The 17,968-nt window shown below is 38.3% G+C and overlaps 1 protein-coding gene across 3 annotated transcripts in view; it reads right to left on the reverse strand.

The window, feature by feature from the left end:
* Positions 1-17,968, reverse strand: part of PRKAR2B (protein kinase cAMP-dependent type II regulatory subunit beta) — a 107,257-nt gene that overhangs the window by 67,587 nt on the left and 21,702 nt on the right. For all 3 annotated transcript variants that reach the window (XM_087438633.1, XM_087438587.1, XM_004439292.3), the window contains exon 2: positions 12,720-12,755. In XM_087438633.1, coding sequence (XP_087294759.1) covers positions 12,720-12,755 — 36 coding nt within the window. The remainder of the gene's footprint in view (positions 1-12,719; positions 12,756-17,968) is intronic.

Consider the following 17,968-nt stretch of genomic DNA (forward strand, 5'->3'; position numbering starts at 1 on the left):
CCCCTCAGAGTGCCAGTCTCATTGGTTTCTAGTCTATACAAACAGACATAATTAGATCTCTGTATTTTTTATAGGATCTATAATTGCAAAGGAGGAGAGTATTTAACAACACAATTCTGCAAACCAGGCAAACGTGACTTATTCAGTTCTTAGCATCTTCCTTAGGGATATCTGCATCATTAATCTTCTGTTTGATCTGCAGACATCTGAAAAGTATATAGATGTCAGTCATTGAAAGAGAAATTAAATTGATTTTTCGCAACATTAAGCGTTTTTCCCTCCTATCCAGGGAGAAACAAAGAGAAATAATAAACCTGACTAAACTGCAAGCAAATCATTTCTAGAAATGTAGTTAACTCCATGTATAAGCAAATAGTATGATGGTTTACAATATTTCTAGATGCTTATCCATTAATTTGGGTGGCAACATAGTTATGTTCAGACTTCTAGCTGAAAAGGGAAGGGGATAACACTTAAATTTAGATCAAAATTAATCTGAATTGGGATGTCAAGGGGCAGAGGTAGAGCAAAAGTCACACCAGAAATTGCTTTTTATATATTTTGTACAAGGAGCACTTTAGAAAAGACCGTGTTTCCTCCAGTCGGTTTTAAGTCGGAAGCACTGTATCAACACATGCTGCATGGGCTCAGGGTGAGAATTCTCTAATAAACCTTTTCTGATACTTAAAAAAGAAAAGGAAAGAAGAAAAAAGAAAAAAACAATCTGAATCACACAAATTGACTGCTAAAAGCGTAAGAATGTAAACTTTTTTGTAATTTTGGGCACACAAAATTTGAACGATGAACTAATTAAAACATAAAGAATACCTTGGGTGTTGTTAAACAATAATAATCTAAATGCCTCATCTATGAGTATGTATAAACACATAAACAATGCAGGTACTATAAATTACTGTAAACCTTTGCTTTTTCTCCACTTTGTTGGAATTTAGTGTATAAAATATTTAATATCATTTCAAAATTCAGGAAGAAAATTATAACAGGGAAAAAGAGCTAGAAGTCATTTGATTTATTTCCTGCAGAATCCTCACAAACAACTGCATGATTTGGCTACAAAGTATCCACATCATTTTATATCTGCTAGCCCATAACTCCCATTTAATAAAACAATTAAAAACTAGTTTGAGTCAATTTTAAAGAATAAATTAATAATACTAAAAAATAAAAAGAACATGACTTTGGGCATGTTAAACTCTTTGTGCCTTGGGTTCTACAACTGTAAAATGGAGATGATAGGAAAACCTCCCTCAAAGATGGTAGTAGTGATTCTCGTGGGTTACCATGGGGAAAGCCAAGTTGAGAAACGGTGCCTGGCATGCAGTCAACTCAGCGTACATTTTAGTATTATCATCATCATCTACTTTCACAAATTAGACTACTAAGGTTCATAACCAAAATAACTGATCCTTATTCAAACTTTTGAGATCCATCCTTTGTTAGAGAAATTTATTCTTTGATAAAAGCGAGGGAAAAAATTTAGGGAATGAGAAATTCGTGAAAAACACTTGGGACTGTTAAAAACAAGACAACAGGCCCAAAATAGAGTTGCTTACGCTAAGCCCCACGTCACCAAACCGAGACTTACTTACAGTTTTGGCTTTCCCAGAAAGAAAATCTTAAACCAGTTAAGCAGCAATCACCTGTGCTGCCCTAGTTAGGTCATCTGTCTGATAGACCCCTGCCATCCCCTATAGGAAAAGAACCTTGTAATAACCAACTGACTTTTTTGCCTAGTGTAGCTTCCGTGTTCCTGCTCCCTTCTGCTAATAAAAGTCTTTCATTTTGTACAGCTCCTCAGAGCTCCTTTCTAGCTGCTAGATTAGATACTGCCTGATTCGAATCTATTTTTGCTCAAATAAACTCTTAAAATTTTTAATATGCCTCCGTTTATCTTCTAATAGGAGTCACAGGCTGCCTTCAAAACGTATAATGATCTCTGCTTCAGAATCTCTGTCTGGAATGAGACACACAGTGTGACTCTCCTGTAGCTACAACAACCATCCAAGAGATGTCGGTCCCACTGCTATGTAGTTGAATATCAAGAATTCCTTCTAAAAGGATGATTTAACTAAAGAAAAATTTTAATTTCTTTTAACTTCTAATTTAGTTGCCTATGTGATACAACAGAAATATTTATTTTTTAATCAATAAAATATAATTCTGGGGGCCAGCCCCATGGTGTAGTGGTTAAGTTTGGCGCACATTCCACTTTAGCGGCCCTGGTTCGAGGGTTTGGATCTCAGGCATGGACCCACACTACTCGTCAGTCACACTGTGGTGGCGACCCACATATAAAAAAAAGTAGAGGAAGACTGGCAGAGATGTTAGCTCAGGGCTAATCTTCCTCAAGAAAAAAACGAGGAAGACTGGCAACAGATGTTAGCTCAGGGCTAATCTTCCTCAGCAAAAAAAAAAAAATATATATATATATATATAATTCTGGATTATAAGCCTTTTCATTATTCTAATTCCAAGAACAGCTCTCAAATCTAAGAAATGTATTTAAAATAGATTAAATCGTCCCCTTCATATAAATGCACTGAAGAAAAGCAACACTAATAGGGCCACAAAACACAAATAAAGTGAAAATATCAAATAAAAAGGTAACTTGGAAAGTAGCAGTTTATTTTTAGAAAGCCACAAGAGCAGATATGAGAAGTTGAAGTTTTCAGTTTCTACTGCAGATCACCACTCAGCAACCTGCTGAAACTCAGCTCTGAAAATGACCTCACAGCATAAAAGCCGTGTACACTTTCTGGAACACTCTGCATCTGTACCCTATTACTTTATGTTATGCAATGAACATACTAACCTATCTACATCTGTTTTTAAATGGGCGCTATAATTTGGAATTCTTTTTTAAAATATCTAAGGAGAGGGTCAGTTCCACCTTTTTTGATAGAGGTCAATACAAATGATCATATTCATAATTCCTTGAAGTAGGTATAACAATACAATTATTCAAGCTGTTTAGTCTTTCAAATGAAAGGCTCCTCTTTTCTACCATTCTGCAAATAATATGCCATTAATCTACATTTTAATTTTTTAGCAGTTTGATTATACTGCCTTATGTAAAACAACAACAAAATCAATGTTCTCTGGTTTTAGTAACTCAAGACCATAGGAAAAGAAGGTGGCAGTGCTGGCGCAGGCAACCCTGCTTGTTACTGGGAAAAAGAGAGGAGACCTGGATACACTTTCTGGTTTTTAGTTTTATCATTAATTTTAAAAAATCAGAAAACATGATCAAATGATTAGCTAGTATAAAATACACTGTTGGGTTCTCAGAAACTCAGAACCCAATGACAGGAACATTCTCCAGTAATCAGCTCCAAGAAGCAGCTGGTTCAATCCGATTACAAGCCGGGGTTGGGGGGCGGGGGCGGGGAGCTGCATTATGTAATTTGGTCAATTAAAATTAAGCGGGATAAGTTATAAGAGGAAATAACAGAGATACTATTATGGCATTTTTATTAGATTAAAATTTGACAAATTGAGCCCAATGATACATAACAGTTTAGCACTCACTATGTGTCAGGCACTACCCTAAGAAAAAAGCTTCGCCTACATTCTCTTCATGAATTATAATAACCCCGTTTTACAGAAGATAGTTTAAGTTACCCAAGGTCATTAGCTAATAAATGATGCAACTAAGATCCTAAACCATGTCTGTCTGTCTCAGGCCCAGCCCAGTGCCAAAGAGACTGTAGGCCTTTGCTGAATATTTGAAAAATAAATGAAAGAATGGCCTCAAATCGAAGCCCTTTTCTACACCATACTGCCTTCTGTAATTAAGGTAAATATCAGAAAGTTAAAGTGCTCTCATTGGGAACCTGATAGAGTTAGACTTCAAGAAAGTTTAGTTAAACAAGCATTCATAGTGAACAAATCAGAACCTAAAGACACTCCATCCAACTATGCCTTCTCTGCTGTCATCCTTGGTCATCCACAAGGTGCAAAATCCTCCAGACAACCACCTTTTCCCCAAGTTCATCTCCACACTCCTGTAAGCTTCCCCATGATGTGAGTACGTCGAGGGCAGGGAGGGTTTGCTGCTGCTGTACCCAATGCCCAGCCCAGAGCCTGGCAATGGTAACTGCTCAATAAATATTTGCTCAATTGAATCGCTGACCTGTGGATTCCTCCCATCCACTCCTACCCTCCTTTCCAACACTTTTCCCTCACCCTCAAGTGCTTTTATAAAACATTTCTGACATTTCTCCGCCTTAGCTGAAACCTAGTTCTTCTCCAAGAACACCACTTCTCTTAGAAGGTCCCACTCCCTGCGCACAGTGGGATCCGAAAGACAGGAAGGGACCCTCATGGCTCCCCACGCTGGCATCCAGACCACTACTTGGTGTCCCACACAAGCGCCAGTGCTCCTCTAAGATCCACGGCACTCAGGCACCTCTTCTCAGCTTTCTTTGCACTCCAGTTTTGCCATCATCCACAAGACTTCAATGTCCAAGCCCACCCTCAAATTTTTTTTGCTTCCTTGACTCCAATAAAACTTCATCCAACATCCACTTGAGCAGCCTTACCCTATAACTGCATAAATGCCAGTCCTTACCTCAGGCATCTTAAACCCCATTATACACATCTGGCCAAATCTTTCCCATCCTTCTAGTACCCCCACTTCCTCACTTCACATTCTATTTTTCCTTTGACTTCATCCAGAAATGTCCTTTTCTGTCAGTTCATTAATTATGATGCTCACAGTTGAGTAGCAGGAAAGAGACATGTGAACAACCAACCACAATATCAAATGATGTGTAATAGTAACAGCAGCATGAGTACATACTAAATACGTAGATGGCATCCAGACAGAAATAATGCTGAGGGGTAGGGAACATGGTTGGGGTGAGTTGTAGCAAGGCTAGACAAGTGAAGCCTGTGGACTGCCCCAAATATGAACGGGCATACGCCAGACAGCAGAAGTAACAATATCATGGACCTGGGGCAGGGCTGCTACATACCACCATTCTCACGTTGCAATCTGTTCTTACAAAATGCCAAAGTAGCAAAACCAAATAAGGTTTTTGGTTTTGTTTTAATAATTAGTTATTTTAGATAACTGTGTAATTTTCTCACATAAAAGCTTTTTATGAGAACTTTCATATCTCATACAGACCATATCAAGGTCACGTCACCCAAACCACAGCGGTTCACAATGAGGTTAAGTACAGAGAGTGGGCGTGTTTGGGAACTATTACAGCCATTTGATACCGCCATGACAATATTATTATATTTTACAAAAGTACTGGTCTGCAATGGATGGGAGGGGGTGGGAACTGGTCCTTCACAAGGAAAGTTTGTGGAGTAGTGACTTCAACTCTGATAATTAGAGACTGGGTGTGGTAAGTTCAAACGTCCATTCTGTCTGCTCATGTCTGTTTTATAGGCAGTGTCCAGTAACCAGGACACACCAGGGGCTCAGTGCACCACACAGGCTTCCCATGCCATCTTCCAGGTCCCTTGGCAACTGCTGGCGGAAAGAGTCTGAGGACACGGCAGGAGCAGGAGACGACCCGCCAGGCCCTGAACTGTTATCACGTTTTCACTACGGCCTTCCTTTCTCCCTGCCCTGGAGGGCTCAGAGAGAACTTTGGAGAAAATGCAATGAACTTAAAGAGATAATCGAATTTCTCATTGGCCTTGAGATAGTTTATCAGCATTCCTGGGCCTAACAAAAAAGAGCCAGAGACTCAACACTTCCCATAGATTCCACTGGGCTCTATTTCCCACAGCATGCTAAGGCATGCAAGAAAACGGTATGCTTGAGAAGTACCAGTAAATTAATCCTGCTAGAGCACGAAGGAGGAGAGGGAAGAGGCTGCAGATGGGGCGGGAGCAGCACTTGCTCTGTTCACTTGGTTTTACTTGTAACAAATCACAGGGAGAGTTTATTTTAACATTAGCCTAGACAGAGAGAGATAACAGGTGCACAATGTGGCCTGGAGCCATTTCTGCCCCACCTAAGGGAAAAGCCTGGACAAAGAGCCCCAGGTACTGTGCTTTGGCATCTCTGGGAACCTCTCTAGGTCGACCCTCCACCCTCTCTTCTCATCTCCCTTGCCCAGTGCTGGCGCCTCTAGTTTAGCCTGGTGTCTCGGTTGAACTGTCTGACTCTTGATTTCAGCCTCACCCCGGGCGTCGTCTTTCTAACGAATTTTCCATGTCAAGCTTTGCAGTCCACAAGCTACCTCTGACCCATGTCTACATCCAGTCCAGGCTCCTGAAAGCTCCTGACTACTATCCAGGAGACACACCTGGACAACAGGCTGATATTGTGAAACCAAACTGGAGAGAATACTGTGTTAAGTGTTTTTCATGGATTATCTACTGTTTAATCACTACAATAATCTTGTCAGACAGGTTTTATCCCCATTTGATACCTGGAGAAACTGAGCTTTAGAAAGTGACTAAGGCCACACACACATACACTTTTAATAAGCGGCTATGTGAGCAGCAGAGCTGGTACTTCCAACCAAGGTCTATCTGAATCTAGAGCCCATGCTGCCTCCACCGGTAAGAGAGACAAGAACATTCTGAAGCAGTGCTAAGTTAAAGGCGGGAATAACCACCCGCCATAAGCCCCTGCTGTCCGGGCACCTGCTTACCCCACGCCACAGCCGCTTGACGGCAGAGGCAAAGTGCAGAGCAGCACACTATGACAAAGGACTTCATAATAGAAACAGCTAGCTTTTAGTGATAAAGCCCAATACTCCTCTTATTTTCCTGTTGAAACCCATGTTATAAAGACCAGCTCAAATGGCACCCTTTCTGAGAGCCACGCCCTCGAAGAACTGTAAGTTTTCTCCTGTTCTCTTTGTGGATATGATGGTATTTACCACACTCTGAGGCACAGCCAGCTTCCCTGCTAGACTGTGAACTTGCTAAGGGCCGTATCTTACTCTTCTCGCATCCCTAGCACTATACCTGGCACACAGAAGGGACTCAGTAAACGTCTGCTGAATGAATTACTAAGTTAATTAAAGTAGTCTTCTCCCGGTGTGCATTATCTAGTGTTGGAGATTACCAAGTCCAAAGTAAGCTTCCACAATGAAGCTCATTTCAAAAACGAAATATAAATGTAAATATATTTATACCAGCAAATTAGTTTCAGAATATGAGAATGACCTCTGGGAAAAAATAATTTAGGGGTTAAAAGCTCTCATCAAATAACTTTAAAGTAAAAACAATGAACACCAGGGCTACAAAATATTTTCAAAACAAAACAAAAGGAAGCATATGTTCCCTGAATCAAGGAAGCATATGTTCCCTGAATTGGATTCAAGAGAAGATCTGAACTTCTGCTATTTCACTACTTTCTTGGGGACTAATCATTTCCTGTTTTGGGTCATTTCACTAAGTTTTTAATCTGTCATTTTACACAGTGGGTGTGTGAGATTTAAAGACTTAATTTCACCTCTGAACTATTCCAAATGCTAGTTCAGGGAAAATTATTAGCCCTGTTAAATTTTAGCCCTGTTAAAAATATACTATAAAATTCAACGCTCGTGTTATGGCTAAAAATTGAAGAGTGGCTAATTATCTACATGAGAAAAGAAAATTAGCAAATTCATAATTTGGAGGTCAATTTTCACTTCTATTATAAGAAATAATTACTCATTAGGGGAAGTACTGCTCAACAGTAGTCCATGAAAACAATACAAAGATTCCACGGACATCAATGGGGCACGGTGACCAGACAGGGGATGTGCCCATGCAATCTAAGAATTCATAACAGGCGATACAGGGAACTGCACCATTGCTAGGGACAGCCTTCAGAACTCAAACAAGGCAGATTTCAAAAACTTCAGTACGTTGATTTCTGAAACACAAGAAAAACAGAATCATGACAATTAAATGCAATGTAAAATCCTTGAATGAGCTTGAATTAAAAAAAAAGAGAGAGAGGTCTGGCCCCATGGCTTAGCAGTTAGGTGCGCATGCTCTGCTACCAGCGGCCCGGGTTAGGATCCCGGGTGCAAACGGATGCACCGCTTCTCCAGCCATGCTGAGGCCGCGTCTCACATACAGCAACTAGAAGGATGTGCAACTATGACATACAACTGTCTACTGGGGCTTTGGGGAAAAAAAAGAGGAGGACTGGCAATAGATGTTAGCTCAGAGCCAGTCTTCCTCAGCAAAAAAAAGAGGAGGATTAGCATGGATGTTAGTTCAGGGCTGATCTTCCTCACAAAAAAAAAAAAAAGAGAGAGAGAGGGAGAGAGGCTGTAGCAAGACAACCGAGAAAACTGGACTCTAGACTGTGTATTAGATAATAGCATTATATCAAGGTTAAATTCCTTCAGTGTTATGTTTTGTAGAAGAATGTCCTTGTTCATAGGAGATAAAGTATTTAGGATTCCTAAAAGGTTCAATAAAAAAAATAAAAGTGTATATATGTGCAGGTGTAAGGAAGGAAGGAAAAGAGCATACAAATGTGGCAAAACACTAACAACTGGGATATCTAGATAAAGGTGTTCATTGAACTATTCTTCAAATTTTTCTGTTTGACTTTTTTCAAAATAAAATGTCAGGGTTAAAAAAAATTCAGAGAGGTCTGACCTCATGCTGCAAGGAAGGCAGTGTCTCAAGAGTCATGAGACATTGCATTTTTTTTAAATTCAGAGACAAAACCACAGAGGAAAACCATTATAATCGTTTCAAAAACTGTAATGTACAAAAAATAAAAAGATGCTCATTTTATAAGGATGAATATCTAATAGTGTTATGACGCTCTAAGGCTTTTTTATGACAGGCTAATGCACAGGGCTGAGGGTCTTATTGTTTTGTTTTGTTTTGTTTTAAACTATGTTCAGGAGAACATGGCTGACCGCTAACATTTTTGAGAGCCTAGACACTCTGCTTTTTATAAGCCATTTGACCTAACCATCACAAGCGTCACTATAGCCATTATGATCCCTAACTGAAAGAAAAGGAAATAAGAAGGCAAAACTCAATGAGGTAAATAACTTACATGCAAATTCACACAATAAATGGGTGGCCTGAACTCAAGTCTGTATACTGTAGACACCCTAGGGTCTTTCCCATATAATATGCTAGATGAACAATGAAGCAATAGGATTGGCGTTTGCTTAAAGTTTTACTCTTCGAAGATTTACTGAGTTACTACGTCTATTGCTACCACTAGTTTTTAATAATTACAACAATAAATGGTATATTTCCATTTTTCCACCAAAAAGAATAATCTTTCAAAACAGAAAGCCCATAATAACTTTTAAGAAAAATTAAACCCCAAACTGTCAATGCTAATTCCATCAAAATTCTAAAACAGATTATGTGTATGACTTCGGTGTATTTAAAAAGACGTACTGATAAGAAGTGATTACTAAGAATAGAAACGGGTTAAAAAAGAACAAAAGCAGTATCTCTTTTTCTTTTGTTTAAAAGATGGGGTGCTGTTTAAAAATAAGGTTATGGGTAATCATATTGCACTATACAAATGTATCAAATCAACATGTTACATACCTTAAACATACAGAGTGTTATATGTCAATATCTCAAAAAAAAACCAATAAATAAATAATAAAATCAAGGTTATGGGGTGCTGTCAGGAAGATACCAAGATACATTTTCTCTAGATTTCAGAAGACATCTGACAGCTTCAATCACATTTTGTAGAACTTATCCCATCTAACCCATAAGGCAAGACCCATTCTCCAATGCCCATCTATGCTGGTTTCCACTCATCATACTCTACTATGTGCCTTTCACTCCTGTACCAACTGGAAAACTAGCTTATGAAACCCTGAAACGTCTCAAACTCTTAAGATTCTAAGAATTTTGTTTGAAAATACTGAGTGAAACTGATTCCTTTTACTTAGAGAAATAAAAACTGACAGGTTTGTGGGCAGGACCTGAAAACACACGAGGAAAGTGTAAAAATGATCCTAAATTATGTATTTGTCAAACACTTTCTTAGTATAAACATTCCTCTCATCCTCATGAACCATAACAAAAGAAAAAGGCATAAAAGGGAGAAATGTTTGGTTTGAATTATTCAGGTTGAAATACTTATTTTTGATAGATGCAGCATGAATACCAAAAGCCAAAACCTCAAACATTTAGGAAACTCAGTCAGAAGATCAGAAATGTATTAGAACATATTATTTTTTTATTTTCATTCAATCAATAGTGACTAAATATCTAGTACAACATAAAGTATATTTATTGTTGTAATATATACATACAGCATTTATTGTTGTAATTATTATTTAAAAAGAGATGAATAAGAAACAAACTCTTATATCATATAGACTTCTGGTTAATTTTACCTTATTTTCTTCCCCTAAATTACAGGTCTTACATTAAAGTTTATTTCTGAAAACAACTACATAAGAAAAACATATCCTAACAAACACTTTTAATTATCATATATGAATTTCTATATTTTAAGTAAACACTTTTTTTATATTCAGGAAATGCTTCTTTAAAAGAAATTGGCGTGTATCTCCACTACTAAATTATTTTTAGCCACTAAATTAAATTAACAAAAGAACTCTAGAATTTTCTCCTCAAGACGTCTTAAGACTGTTTCTACATTCTTCTCTGCCAGGAAAGTTTTAGACAAACTTTTATAAAAAATAAGAAAGTTAAAATAAGTTACTGACATGTAGATGATTAAATAGGTCCCATTCCTTTTTTTTCTTATACCACTGTTCTTTTTATCTAAGGTAGTATATATAATTTTATTTCCCTTGCCTGAGAGACTGAAAATTTATATAAAATGCTTAACACAGTACCTGATCAGGGGTACTACATACGTTAGTTCTCTTTTCCTTCCAATAATCAATGTCAAGATTCATAATGGTTGACGGAATGGTATACTATATATATATATATATATATATATGATCTTATATTATATTCCCATAATGGTTTCCAGCATGTTATACTATTAGGGTAACAATTTTTACTCTTTTAAAGCTTATTGTTATATATAACACAACTCCTGAACTTGATATCACCTTATTTATTTTTCTTTAAATCGAATTGTTTCCTATTGTTTTCACTGACATTTCCCATTGTCTGTCGTTCTAGGAATAAATGCAACATTTGACTTTAATGTGTATCTCTCTTTGCTGGCACTCCATCTTGTCTACATTTCCAGCCAAATCTGCTGAGATACACTGGACACAGAGTTAGTGGTGGCGGGGGAACTGCAATAATGGTGTTTCAAAACTAACCTACATACTGGAGCCCCTGACCCACCAATTGATGATAAGTATATTGTACAACAAATGCTAAAATACTAATGGAACTTGCCCAGAAATAAACGTCTCATGTCATACAGTTTGGGGAGAAAAGGAGATAATTTATTCTGAGACTCTTAACTATGTTTTTACGGAAAGAATTTTGCATCATCAAGACAAGATATCACACTACTGATTCTCTCTTGTTGTCCCTCTTGTTTCCACCACTGCTCATAAAAGATTACAAAGTACACTAGAATACGATCACACTTGACAGCTCTACTTTGGGGTAAGGTTTGATGGCTTACTGACATAAACTTGATCTCTCATTACACTGAAGGCATCACAATCTACTCTTTGTTTCCAGCATTTAAAATAAATATGCCTTGAGATTACAAAAAGCTCAGGAGAGTAACGTAGATACTATCCCAATACAGCACATTTTCCTAATCTCTGTCTTTTTTTCTTATCGACCTGGTCACTACATAATAAGAGAAAATTACACTAGTAACTGCTGAAAAATTAAAAATAAAGCTCGACCTTAAAACACCTTTAATAATATAGCACAGATGGAAATAAGGTAATTTTATGAAATTTGTATTAAATTCATAATTAAATTCATGTATTAAATTCATTTGTATTAAATAAACGTCAAAGATGATCTGTTGGAAATGTTTATCTTGTGTTTACAACAAAAAACTTCTAGTTATATTCAAAAGAAAGAGTAATTTTCTCAAACCAAACACAGTAACACTCCACTTGCCCTCTATCTTCAGAGAAGATATTCCACAGATGGGAATTTTCCAAATAATACTGTTCTATTTACATGCCCAAACTCATTTTACATACACCATTTTGGATAGAAATGCCCTCAACTCTGTCCCATACTTCCCATACCAGAGAGGTAGTACACAGTATAGTGAAGCTAATGTAAGTACTTGTTAATGGCTAAGGTCTATCAGGGTGAATACGCATCGGCTTTAAGACAGCAACAGCCTCGGGGGTATTAACAAATGTAAAGCAATTTGCTCCTATTCTAAATGGCCCCATGATGATAAGTTCTTGTAACTGTATTTTAAGACTTTTCATGTCCCTTATTAAAAACTCTCATCCATCACTGTTTCTAGGGTGTCCTTCACCCATCTTCGAAACATTGCTTCTAAACTGTGGCTGGAAAATCAAATAACCATGCAGATAATCATGTATCAAGAGCAGGAATAAACAAGTCGGGGTGAGAGTCTCCATTTACAAAGGTACATCAGCCTCAGTGCACACAGTGTGATTATTCAAGTTTGGCCCTCAAAGGATATTTCCAAGTTCTTGATTATATCAGATGGATGTATTTTCTGGGAAAATGACTAACAAATAAATTATTACTCTAAAGCAATTATTCTCTTCATACTTTCTTGTCCAATATGACTATCATTTAAAAAAGTCACCATTAGTAAGTAAAATCCATAATATAGTCAGACTTACCCGAGGCACGCCTCGTGAATCGGTTTATTACTGGAGCTAAAAGAAAAAAGAAGATTAATATGATTAAATAAAAATCTAATCTATCCAAAGCCCTGAAAAGAACCTAAATTGTTAAGTGATCCCTTAAGTTAAATAGGAGGAAAATATGAATGAATAAATAATTCAAGAGGAAATACCACAAATATATGAAAATTAAATGTTTAAATTCACTAGTAGCCAAAGAAATAGAAATTAAAATTAATATTTCACCTGTTAAATTAGTCTCCCCAAAACATTTCAAATAAAAAAATCCTGAGTTTTAGACAGCTGAAACTACTTAACTGGGGACAGTGTAAATCTACGTGATATCTTTGGAAACAATCTTGGAATTACGTCAAGTGCCATAAAAGGTTTGTGCCCTTTAATAAATTCTACTTTTAGAGATTTATCCTAAAGAAATACTACTAGAGAAGGAGAAAACAATATATGTCTACATTTATTCAGCAGCATCATTCTTACAATGAAAAAATCAGGAAACAAAAGGCTCACATATACTGAGATCATTATTAGGTAAAGTACAATAATACCCTTGATATTCTCAGATTTAATATTTGTGGTTTTGACAATTTTTATGCAACCCAAAGATCTATGACATGCAAATCTGTACAGCAGTCCCCCTTTATCAGAGGATTTTCCATGGTTTCAGTTACCCGTGGTCAATAGTAGTGCAAAATATTAAATGGAAAATTCCAGAAACAAACAATTCGTAAGTTTTAAATTGTGCGCCTTTCTGAAAAGTGTGAGGAAATCTTGCACTGCCCCACTCCATCCTCCCCAAGACATGAATCATCCCTTTGTCTAGCGGATCCAGGCCGTATAGGCTACCCACCCATTAGTCACTTAGTAGCCGTCTGGATTAACAGAGTGACTGTCCAGGTATCTGCAGTGCTTGTGTTCAAGTAACCGAACCTTATTTTACTTAACAATGGCCCGAAAGCACAATAGTAGTGATGCCGGCAATTCAGATACGCCGAAGAGAAGTTATTGTTGTTCATCTCTTACTGTGCCTAATTTATAAATTAAACTTTACCATAAGTATGTACTTATAGGAGAAAACATAGTAGTATATATAGGAGTTTGGTACTATCCGTGGTTTCAGGCATCCACTGGGGGTTTGGAACATACCCCCGGAGAAGAAGGGGGGATGACTGCAAATTGAAGGCTGCATTTTCAAGCTGGTGTGTGGGAGAGCATCCCTCAGCTGCTAAGTCTACCATGGGCCCACTCCCCAGACTCGACTTGGCTCTGTTGTTCCTTCTTGGTTTTGCTTACAGGTATCTCAGAAAGTGAGGTCTTGAAAAACTTTATTCCTTAAGAGAAGCACGTTAAGTTTATGGTTCATATTATCTACAGAAAGGACATCATGTACTACACAGTATATTTTAGTGGCAGAATGTCATCAATCTACTATAATACTTGTTAATATTTCAAAACTTTTAAAACAGTAACTATAAAAATTGTTTACACTATGTAAATAGGTCAAGTAAAAAGGGAAGACTTAAGGGCTGGCTCGGTGGCGTAGTGGTTTAGTTCGGTACGCCCCGCTTCGGTAGCAGCCTGGGGTTCGCAGGTTCAGATCCGGCGTGGGGACCTATACCACCTCATCAAGCCATGGTGTGGCCACGACCCACATACAAAGTAGGGGAAGACTGGCACAGATGTTAGCTCAGGGCCACTTTTCCTCCAGCAAAAAGAGGGAGATTGGCAACAAGTGTTAGCTCAGGGCCGATCTTCCTCACCAAAAACAAAAAGGAAGACTTAAAATTTTTTTCAGCACCATGGTTATACTGCATGAAAAATACAGATGCATTGGAACAAGTACTAGAAGAAAACTGTGTCATATGTTTTACATTAATCCTTGAACAATGCTATTAAATATCAGCATTGCCACATTGCTGATGAGGACATTTTACAGTAAGATTCAGAGACACTGATTAGATCACACAGCAACCCTGTGGCAGAGCTGGAGAATTTGAACCTAGGTGCGTCTAGCACCAAAATGCTGCCTCATAGAGAACAGAAAGCAAAAATATTGATTCCTGAAATCACACAATAACAGGTAAATATTTCCTTCCATATTGATTTCCATTGTTATTAAAGATTAACTTTGTGAAATAATTCACAAACCCAATTATTCAAATACTATAGCAAAATTATATCCTCCAAATTGATCAAGAGAGATAAAATTTTCATTTATATACCACAATAATTTAGCCACGAATTTGCAAAGTCACAAATTACTTACATAAAAACCTTTCCTTGGATAAATTGTATGTTATGTATATTTACCACATAAAAGAAAAAAACACTTCCATGAGTGTTCTTGGACACTTTCAAACCACTTTTTCACAATTGCTTCAGAACCCCATCTAAAGAAAGCCTCCCCAGCAGGCTACAAGGACAGGGAACTGGGAGGGGGCAAGAAACTCTAACCACAGGAATGTGGAATAGATAGTGCCTGCTGATAAAGGCAGGAGGAGAGCAAAACACATCTCAGCCTTGGGGCAAAAAGAGAGTAGATGCTCTAGCCTCTCCTCTTGCTCTAGCCTCTCCTCTCACTCTAGTCTCTCCTCTTGTTCTAGCCTCTCCTCTCGTTCTAGCCTCTCCTCTCGAGACAATGAAATCACAGCACTAGAGCTTCTGGTGTGAAATGCTGGGAGGTCTTTGTTCTCTTGGGGCCTCTCAGCTTTCTGTGTCCTTCCAAAGTGTTTAAGGCAGAGATTTTCAACAAGTGGCATCGCCATCTAGAAAGTGTATTCTAAATTCATGGGGCAACGTTTTCAATCACTACAGTAATTCAGAGGACATCCTTGCCATTTGGCAGACAACGAACAGGACAGTCCTGGACAACAAACAACTGTCCCGGATCCCACAACTTTTGTCCCGGACTACTTTCAAATATCCCACTGGACATTCCTGTTGGCAAAAAAGTCAGTTTATAACCATCTGAGCCTAGATCCTAACACTGTTTATATCTAACACAATTATTTTATGCAGTTTTAATATACATAGAGTTTTCTACAACATAAATCAAAGGAATTTTGTGGGGTTTTTTTAATTTTGTTTGGAATTTTACTAATAGATGTTCATTATTTCAAAAAATCATGTCACTACTGCAATGTCACTGGGGTATTTGAATTGCCAGTACAATACACATGATCAGACTACATTTGCAGCTTTCATATTCTTAACGATTCTACATGTAAGTGGGGGAATCTACATTACATCTTCTTGTGTCCATACTGAAGCACATAGCTAGTGACATACATATTACTTACGATAAATTACTTTCCTTTATTTCTCCTTTATATTTTTGCTAGAAATTATATCAATTCTAAATTGCAGGTAGACAGGTTACATGACTATGATTTCCAGTAAATGGGGAACGGGATGGGTACACCAGGCAAGCAGTGTGCAGCGGTCAAGGTAAACCCTGGGCTTTGACACCAATTACCAAAAATGCAATCCCTCGTATCCATATCTATTCATATCCATATGCAGGGACGAAACACAAGTGTTGCCTGCACAAACATTTGGCTAACAATAACCTTCACAATTTTTCTAGAATTTTTAGTCTACCTACCAAAATGGGCAAGAAGGTTGAGATTCAAGGTGGAAGCCTTGCTGGAAATAAAGCATTGTGCCTCTGGGCAGGGCACGCCTGGTGTTCTCTCTCTCAGGAACCTAAGCACAGGGAAGGGGAGCAGGAGGCCGGCGAGGAAGGGCACTGCTGACGTTCCGTCCCGTTCCGTCCCGTTGGCCACGAGGCCCGGGGCATGGGGCAGGGCCCTCGACTGGAGGCAGGAGGCCTGGGCTCCACTACTGGCTCCAGTCCCTTCCATGAAAGCTTGGATGAATCGTGTAACTTTAATTCTCAACTTATGAAAAATTAAGATCTGCCCTCCTTCTTTTAGGGGGGTTTTATGAAGGAAAAGAAATAAAGATCTTTGAAAGTACCTGTAAACTATAAATTCCTATCTAAAGATATGTAAGCAACTGATGCTTATTTATTATGAGCTAATATTATCAATTTTAACATTACCATTTTTAAAAATATATGAAGTAGACAGCAGTATAAATTCACAAAAAAAGTTAACAGATGATGTTCTAAAATGTGATAAGCCAAATTAAGTTTTCTGAGACTCTTGGTTTCTACCTTTAGATTTTCCTATTCTATGGATATTCTGTCAGTGTATTTATACACACACACCCAATACTAGAGACTAGGAGAATACAGAAGGAAAAAAATAGGAAACATATTATCTGCCTGGAGAAGCAAACAAATATGATTTAAGAATATACTAAACTCTCAAAATTTTTAAGAGATATAACCTAAGATCTTAGTGAATCCTCAAGGAAAAATACAGAAATATTTATATAGGTTTGACTTTCTCCCAAACGCCATTCCAGGGGAATACTGAGAGCCCTGTGTCCCTGTGTCCCATAGAATAGGAACATCTTTACACTTGTTTAACCAGAGATCCCCTCAGTTCCCAAAACCATATTCCACTAGATTGGTCTTAATTCCTCTGCAGCTGGGAGACCCAGAAGTGTAACTAACTTGAGTCTTCCTTACTGCTGGAGTATGCTTACAAGAAAAGTCCTCCATTACCTGAGGTAAACTGAATGAGCCTCTCTTCCCACACCTGTGACTCAGTTCCTCCCTGGTGCCAGTAGGACCTGCTTATCTTCTCACCTCTTTATGTCCAAAGCTGAAGCCGTGCCTGGCAGACAAGAGGCGCTGGGTAAACACCCCCACGACATGGATCAATAAACTCTACAAAGTTAAGCGAGCAAGTCTCCTCGTCCCACTTATTTTACTGGTCTCTTGAATGCAGATGTGGGCACTGGAAATGTCACTGAGTCCCTGCCCCTGACGAGCCTGTCCAAGTCTGGTTGTATTTTCAAATACAATGACTGGCAAGGGCTTGCACCACACAAGGAGCTACCTACTTAAAAATTTAGGTAAAAGAGAAATTCTGTAGAAGACTAAGACACTTGAGAAATTCTATAGAAACAAAAGCAGTCCATTGAAAGCATGAACCAGGGAGTTTGGTCTTCAAAAAGGAAAGCCAGGTTGGGGCTGGCCCCGGTGGTGGAGTGGTTAGGTTCAGGCGCTCCGCTTTGGCGGCCCAGGGTTCGCAGGTTTGGATCCTGGGCGCCGACCTACACACCGCTTGTCAAGCCACGCTGTGGTGGAGACCCACGTA

The sequence above is a fragment of the Ceratotherium simum genome, chromosome 1, assembly GCF_057802395.1.
Source record: "Ceratotherium simum simum isolate JZ-2026a chromosome 1, ASM5780239v1, whole genome shotgun sequence".
Lineage (NCBI taxonomy): Eukaryota > Metazoa > Chordata > Mammalia > Perissodactyla > Rhinocerotidae > Ceratotherium > Ceratotherium simum.